An 8,529-nucleotide genomic window follows, 5' to 3' on the forward strand; every position below is an offset into this window, starting at 1 on the left:
CAAAGGGATTTGAGCCTTCACGTGTTTAATATTTCATGGGAAACTCGATCTGTGACGACTGCATGTCACGAGAGACAACAAACAACGCTACCTCCAGCGTACTACTACGACCCAGCCAGGGGGGGCTACTCCTGCAACTCCAACATCCACAGAAAACCAAGATCAGAAACCCTCTATGATGAGAGATGAAATAGGGTCAATCTTGGGGGCCCCATGCCATAAATCTGGGGACACGGGTTCAGTTCTGGCCAAAGGTCATTTCCTGATCCTTCCCAGTCTCTCTTCCAATTCTTTCCTGTCACTCTCTCACACTGTCCTTCCCAATGGAAGCACAAATATATATATATGCTTTATAATTTTGTATACATACACAAAGGTCTGGTGGCCATTCAAATTACATGACTGCTTTGCAATAACAATTCGGTGAAATGTACAGCAACTTTACAGTACAGAACAAAGAAATAGAGATTTTGTACCGTGACCTTGATGACAGAGTACACACACTGATGATACCAAGCCCCACCACTGTGTAAACCCCTACCACAGACAGACGCTATATTAGAACCACTCTAGAACCACCACACAAGGAGAGCCAGAAAACTGTCGAATGGTTGCCATGACATCCAGGTGAGATGTGTATAAAGTAGAAGTAAAATAAAAATTACAGAACCCTCATCGGGTGCAGTGGAAAAATGTATATTCTAACTATGAAATATCATATTCTAGTTCTATACTTAATAATTATGAATTTTCTGCACTCCTACAGGTACTTCTACTCTGCATCCAGGTGAGTTGTGCCATGTGGGAGACTTGGGGTGGGGTGGGGGTTGGGGATAAGTGGGGCAACTCGGCCCGCCTGGTGTCCCTGCAATTAGCTGTGACGATGCGGTGGAAAAGTAGAGCACCGACATATCCAGTGTCCATGTGTATTCCACTCATGCCTTATGCCAGTGGAGATAACAAGAAGCAGCATTCGGTGTCTTTTTCCAGTGAGACAACAAGGTGATAAACGTATTCCTGCCATTGTGGGGGATGCTGTGTCACAGCGTGTTATGTGCCCTACGTATGGGGACTCAGGTTTGAGTCTGGCCTGGGTCACTCACTTCACAAACCTACCCATCTCTCGCCTGCTCATTTCTTGTCTCGTCTCATATTGTTCTGTCATAATAAAGGCTCACGTGGCACATTGGGGGGGGGGGGTTAAGTGTTTTTAATGATGACTATGCCAGTGTTATCCAGTAGAAGTATCCAGTGGCTTACTATGTTGAAGTTTTAGCATCAAACATACGATTCTTAAATAGCAGTAATGCGGTTATATACTGTGCCAGCATTTCATATCAACATGTCCAGTTACTCTATGCAGCCAAACCTCAGACACCAGCATTTTACACAGCCTGTAATTTGTATGATGATATGTTTCTGCACAGCTTTCCGTGAGCAATTTTGGTGTGTGTGTGTGTGTGTGTGTGTGTGTGTGTGTGTGTGTGTGTGTGTGTGTGTGTGTGTGTGTGTGTGTGTGTGTGTGTGTGTGTGTGTGTGTGTTTATGATAGGGTCTAGGATGGGCCGATACATAAGTGACACACCTGTGACTCCAAAAAAGGTGAAGCATCATAATTACTATACGCAAAACGTATATTTGAAAGGCAACGACCACACAAATGCACACACGCGCACACACACACACACACACACACACAAACACACACACACACACACACACACACACACAATGGACAGACAGACAGACACACACACACAGACGGACAGACACATGCACTCACAGAAAAAACATGTAAAAGTGAGTATGTGTAGCCAGAGGGACACTAATGGACAGAAAGGCCTGTTCCCACGCATGACCTACTATGAATGGCAGAAGCCTGTGTGTGTGTGTGTGTGTGTGTGTGTGTGTGTGTGTGTGTGTGTGTGTGTGTGTGTGTGTGTGTGTGTGTGTGTGTGTGTGTGTGTGTGTGTGCGCGCGTAGCAAGCCATCCAGTACAATGTTACTACATTTGCGATGCACAATACTTACAAAGTCCCCTACTACATTCAACTGATGTCAATACACGGTGCATTAAATAAATGCTAAGACACACGCGCGCACACACCAGAATAAAACACTATCTGAAAGATGACAAATTGTCCACACGCGCGCGCACGCGCACGCGCGCGCACACACACACACACACACACACACACACACACACACACACACACACACACACACACACACACACACACACGTAGCATGGACTCAAAGGAAGATGTGCGTGGTAGGTAGTCACATAGTCCACGGCCCCAGGGGACAGGCTGCCTTCACTAAAGAGGAACATCCATCCTCCTTCAACGTGTTGCGCGCTCGCCATCCTCTCAGGGGGCTTCCCATTCCGGGCTACTCATCATGGCTTATTTGGCATAGCGCAACATAGACCATGGCAGCATTAACCTCCCACAATTTAGACTGAGTGAATTCATTACGAGTCTTTTGAGAGATCAATGTCATCAAGCTCTGCCGCGCGCGCCTCCCGCGAAGCCTTTAACGAGTCCACTCACACAGGAAGACGTTAACGACAGGCAGCCCGCTGCTGCATCGGAGCTATTAATAGAAACATGCAGGGGAGAGTACTGCTGCTATTTACGGCTCTGCAGAGACTGCTATTCAGACCATCATCTTCCATTTGACTACACCATCGAGTGTAGTCTGCATAGGTTACATAGGCCTGCTGACTGGTAAAACATTAGGCGAATAGACCGGGCGAGCCGCTGTTTGCTCCGATGTAAAGCAATGTCACAGTGGGGGAAAATAAATAAATAAATAGCCTACATACATAAATAGATAATGTGATCAGCAAGTGCTTCCTTGAGACACCACCAGCCCTGTAGAATGACTAACACTACCTTCAAATGGTAGGATACACAAATTCGATTACTCAGTGAGGTGTCAGATAGCCCACGACTACCCTTCACATAAGGAACTTATCTGTCCTTGTAAAATGATGACCCTCATGGGGCATGGGGAATGGGGCATCCTCCTGCATGGGTGGTTAAAACTTCAGTTTTCTTTCTTTCTTTTGTTTGTTTGTTCGTTTGTTTGTTTTTTAAATACTTGACTTTACTTCACACGTCAGGCGTTTCCAAAACCACTGGGTAATAATGACAACGTTACGCCCGCACGGTTGCAAATAAGCAGTGTGGACTTTCAGCCGACGCAATCATATAAATGCATTTGACTGCCTGCGATTGTGAGGCAAATACAAACGTATTTACACACTATATCCATGGGGCTGTGTATAGGCTATAATAACAGGTCCTTGCTACGCCAGAGCTACTAAACGAGGGCGTCCCGGTGTCGCGCATTTTCAGCCGTCACTCCAACCTGAAGGAATTTGGTTTTTAATATACCGTCCGAGTTAAATATTCAGACGAACACGGCTCGATTTAAGACGCACTTTACTGACCAAAAAACATTTCAAACATTTTCTTACCGTTCTGGGCTGACACCAAGTGAAGCATCAGGGCTCCGAGTATAATCGCCACCGGCTTTCCTTGACAGGACACCATTCTCGCGATCTGTGGCGAGCAGGTATCTGGTGATAGGGGATGTCGGAGTTATCAGATGCTTATTTGACAACAGGACACAAAATATATCAGGTTTTATATTGCTGAAAATTACGCATAATATTAAAATCCGTATCTATGTAAGATGGAGAAGGAGGATGGCACCTGTGTATGTTGCCCGGTGTATCGCTGCGAAGGACTTACTTGAAGGAGCCACCTCTTTGCTTTGCCCGGAAAATCCCGCGAGATTACATCTTTTACCAACCAAAGGTTTGCGAGACTTGGGCCGACCTCTTCTTTGGTAGAAATAAGCTACTGTACATTCATGCGTAGGGCCTAATCGTGCATTGGAATAGTCGATAATAATATGACAATAATATCGATTTTACGGCCCATGTTCATTAAAGTATAAAGATTAAAAACAAAAAAGATTTAAAAAAAAAATAAAATAAAAAATAAATTAAGATATTATCCCAGTGGGGTTGTTATTCAAGTGTAAAGAAATCCTGCACACCGTCCATTCCACCAACAAACTTTAATACAACGTTTCAGTCATCCGACCTTCCTCAGGTTTACAGTGTGCTGGATTTCTTTGCTCTTAAAATAATGAATTCATACACACACACACACACACACACACACACACACACACACACACACACACACACACACACACACACACACACACACACACACACACACACACACACACACACACACACAGAGAGTCAATCAAATGAATGCATGCACACACACTCTCACATAGGGCTAAGCCACCCCTGTCTCTCAAAGACGTGGGCCTGTTTCCAAGTAATTTGGTGAAGTCCTGCAAACTTGGACTGTGCAACATCTTGTTAGTGGCTTCTTGGCCATTATCTTTCGTCGGTCACTAACTGCGTGTCTCCAGGAGGTGAAGTGGTCAGGAAGCGATTCATTCAAACAGGTTCCTTACTTGGAAAACTATGCATATTCGGTTGATATTAGGTCATTTTTACTCCATTAGTAGCTGTTTTAATTAGTTCATGTGTGTTTTCAAACTGTTAAGACAAATATTAAAGATCAGCAATCATTTCAAGACGTTATCGAATGGATTTATTACACGTGTATTGTGAGTGAAAACTGCTTCTTCCGGTCGGAGATTTCATCCGTGTAAGTAATTACACTTTTCTCGAGTGTCAGTCACAAAGCACAATCATCTATACCTGTTTCCCCCCCGCATAACATATTGCTGTGCACCCTGCTTTTATTGCTGCGCAGTAGGATACAGTAAGTGGCATTAAACAATAAATAAGCAAACAGGAACTTGTGTTCAGATTAACTTGCCTTCTTGGTGGTTCGTATTCTGTGCTTTAGGCCTACTGCATTTTTTTTGGAAAAATTTAAAATATAAATATATATATATATTTTTTTTTTTTGCAAAATCAATGTAGGGTGGCTAAAAGGCCTACTAATGTAAGGATGGCGAAGGCCACCCAAAAATAGGGATAACGACGGCCCTGCTTGGAAACACGACCTTTGGTGAAACTGAGTGTTTTTTTATTATGTGTTTGCTTTGGTTTTGATCTAGGCCTAATACATCGGTAGCTAGGGCTTATGATCTATCTGTTTGCCCAACGCACCGGGGCAGAGATCCCCTCCAATAATCTTTTTTTTCTGATTACCATCTGTTATTACGCAAAACATAGGCCTATCCTTTATGCTGTGCCAAACAATTAGCTACATTCAACAAATGAATAAATGAATAAGCAAACACACATGTGGATGACCATAACCATGTTTACGCAAACAATGCACAACCCATTTCAAGAAATTAAATTATATCACAGGAGGAGGTGGGTTGGAATCATAGGTTACAGATTATGACCACCTATGGGAAATGATTTGTAATGCATTAGTCACTCAATCATTCACGCTAGCTGCTGTAAGAGGATGCGCCTGGTGTGATCATTCGCAATTGGCGAGGTGACCTTGAAAAACATTAAAAAGCATTGTAGCCTACTTTACTTCACATTACTCTTTTGAAGTAGGCTCTATAGCCTATACAACCGAGAAACGTAGGCCTATATTGTGATCATGTGTGTCACGAAGCATCTCCTCTCTAATTCGAGAAAAAAAGGATTAGGCCTAAATAGAAATAGTAGGCCTAGTAGTAGTAATAGTAACGTGGATCTTTAAGTATGCTATATAGTGTAGTTAAGGGACGGGTCATGCAGACACCATCCAATTAGGCATATGACACTGTAGCACAATCCTGCCCCCTGCTGGTCAGACTTTTCTACTGCAAAGGCATGAAGCAGACCGGTTGTTTCATCAGATTCTGGTGTGATACAGCACACCTGCTTTCGGCCCTATGGCCTTACAGGGCTCTGGCTGTTTAAAGTCTTTTAAGAGCATAGTTGTTCCTGTTATTGATGCTCTATAAATAACCAATAGCTTGACATGAACTTAAAAGAAAATGGAAACAGATTGTTTGAAAATATGGATTTTAATTGCCTGGTTAACACCAGACCTAATCACAAGTGAGATTAGTCTTTCAGATCGGAACGACTGTGTAGAACTGAAGATAGTATGGGAGTTCCCAGGCTAGGTGTTTAATGCTTCATGGATTAAATCAAATGAACAACCGCAACCTCTTTGGAGGAAAAGTTGAAAATTGCTACCCATTCAGTCCCTCAAAGTACAATGTATTTAGGCCCTGCAAGATGAACTCATCTTTACACCTTGTGGACAATTACTCAGCTTTTGCTCTCTTTCTCTTTAAAACAGAGAGGCATTTCTTGATGATGAGGAAGACAATCAGCAGAAGGAACAGCAGAGCAGTCATTAGTGTCAGTATTATGTCTACAGAATGGTAAACAACCCAGGATTTTTGAGATTTACGTAGTATATTAGCAGACACTGAAAATATGTAGTAATTCTTTGCCCTTTACAGAATGTGTAATTCAAAGAATTCTAAGATAATGTGAACATGTTATTCAGATTTCACTTTCTTCTTAACTAAGACTGAGAGGCATTTCTTGATGATCAGGAAGACAATCAGCAGAAGGAACAGCAGAGCAGTCATTAGTGTCAGTATTATGTCTACAGAATGGTAAACAACCCAGGACATCCTGAAGGACTGTGTGCGAAGGTGAGGAGCACCTCCGTTCCTCATCACAAACTCAATCCAGAAGATGGCGCGGTCCAGAGGCTTCATGGGCTGGTCATGGTGGATCCTGGAGAGCTGCTGCATGTTCTCCCTGTAGGATGGTTCATGCAGCACCTCCCTTAGTGCCTCCACAAACACTGCTCTGTCCATGCTGGTAATGTCCACCACTTTTGCTGTTCCTTTCGCTACCATCTTAGATAGATTGTCAGGTTGATCTAATACCAAAGGTAAGCCAACTATGGGAACACCATAGTATATGGCCTCCTGGACACCATTGGTGCCTCCATGAGCTACAAACACTTTGGTCTTTGGGTGGCCCAGCAGGTCATGTTGGGGCATCCAGTCCACCAGTAAGGTATTGTTGCCAAGAGTGGATGGTTTGGGCCCTTGGTGTCTCCAAATGACCTTTTGGGGAATTTGTGCAAAACCAGCAGCTATCTCCTCGGTAATGTCACTCGGAAGATCTGCAACCAGAGTTCCCAAGGACATGATGATGACTCCATGTTCCCCTGAACTTTGGACAAACTCTTCCAGGTCAACAGGAAGTGGTTTAGCAGGTTTGCATTGAAATCCGCCCATGTACACCACATTGGGCATAGTAGGGCGTGGGAACTCAAAGGTGAAGTCATTTCTCATGAGCCAGATGTCGGCATCCTGGAACAGGGAGAAGTAGTCGACGTCAGGGCCAAAGTAACGTTTGACAAAAGCTGTGTAGTGGGGAGCAACAATCTTTTGCCACTGATAAAAACCAATGGTCCATGCAATCAAATTTTGAACTCTCTGAATAAATGTCATCCTGTCTGTTATTTCTGTTCTTGGGTAGGGGACGTAGGAGACAGGGGAGGGAGCAATGGCATAGTGGGCCTCTCCATGTACTGTCCACCTGACATTAAACACCATTGGCAGATTAAGACGTCGAGCTAAGAAGACTCCCCCTCCTACACCTGGATCAGTCAACAGAATGTCAAACTTAGTATCCATCAGTGATTTCATGAGGGCTTTGTCTTCAAACATCTTTACCATCATCTCACACATTTGTCGATGCATCTCTGACAGCTTAGTGATTATTTCAAACTCAAACATCAGCTGGCTCCAAATCCTTTGCTCTTTCCGTATTATTAAAAGTTTGGTCACAAAAGAAGTGAAGAACTCCTCATCAGTTCCTCCAGCGGTAGGTAGTGTTATGGCAGTGTAGTAGGGAGAGTCCTCTTTGATGTACCAGCTGTCTGAAGGTCTCACTACGGTGATGTTGTGTCCTCGGGAGTGCAGCTCCTCAATGATGACCTTCATGTTCACCCAGTGGCTGCCCTCGAGGGGGAAGACCAGCACTTTGCCCCCTGAGCTCAAGGACAGAAAAGCAGACAGCAGCAACGCTGTCACCGTGAAGAGATGCATCTTGATCTGTGTGAAGAACAGTTACATTGTGTTTCACAGGTAGCGTGTGTCTGTCCAGTATGTGTATTTCTGCAACGTCACTTGAGTAATAGTTAATGTTTAAGCCTGCTCTAAGTATGCACCAGTACATGTCTAAGGACTAAAGTTCACACAATGAAAATGCACATGAAGGAATTCGTGCACACACACACACAAACACGAGATAAATGCATAGTGTAAAGTTTAGTGCTTGAGCAATCTTCATGTCTTTTCTCCCTTTTTAATCAGTGTGTGTGTGTGAGGGGGATAGCTTACTGACCTTTCAACAAATAATCAGACAACATACTGGAGTGGGTAAGATCCATATGAATATGACAAAATTATACTCCAGGGCTTAGTCCCCTTTAACCCCTCAGCAAGCGTCTGTTATAATGTTATTGTCACCAAAATG

The 8,529-nt window shown here is 43.7% G+C and overlaps 1 protein-coding gene across 1 annotated transcript; it reads right to left on the reverse strand.

Annotated features, from left to right (window-relative positions):
- Nucleotides 1–6,499: 6,499 nt before the first annotated feature.
- LOC134447215 (UDP-glucuronosyltransferase 2A1-like) lies at nt 6,500–8,142 on the reverse strand. The gene has a single exon (XM_063196572.1). The coding sequence runs from the start codon at nt 8,097–8,099 to the stop codon at nt 6,528–6,530; it is 1,572 nt and encodes a 523-aa protein (XP_063052642.1). The 5' UTR covers nt 8,100–8,142; the 3' UTR covers nt 6,500–6,527.
- Between the last annotated feature and the right edge of the window lie 387 nt (nt 8,143–8,529).

The sequence above is a fragment of the Engraulis encrasicolus genome, chromosome 4 (assembly GCF_034702125.1).
Source record: "Engraulis encrasicolus isolate BLACKSEA-1 chromosome 4, IST_EnEncr_1.0, whole genome shotgun sequence".
In the NCBI taxonomy this organism is placed as follows: domain Eukaryota; kingdom Metazoa; phylum Chordata; class Actinopteri; order Clupeiformes; family Engraulidae; genus Engraulis; species Engraulis encrasicolus.

Coding starts and splice junctions, on each gene's coding strand:
- LOC134447215 (XM_063196572.1), bottom strand. CDS start 8,099: ATGCATCTCTTCACGGTGACAGCGTTGCTGCTGTCTGCTTTTCTGTCC.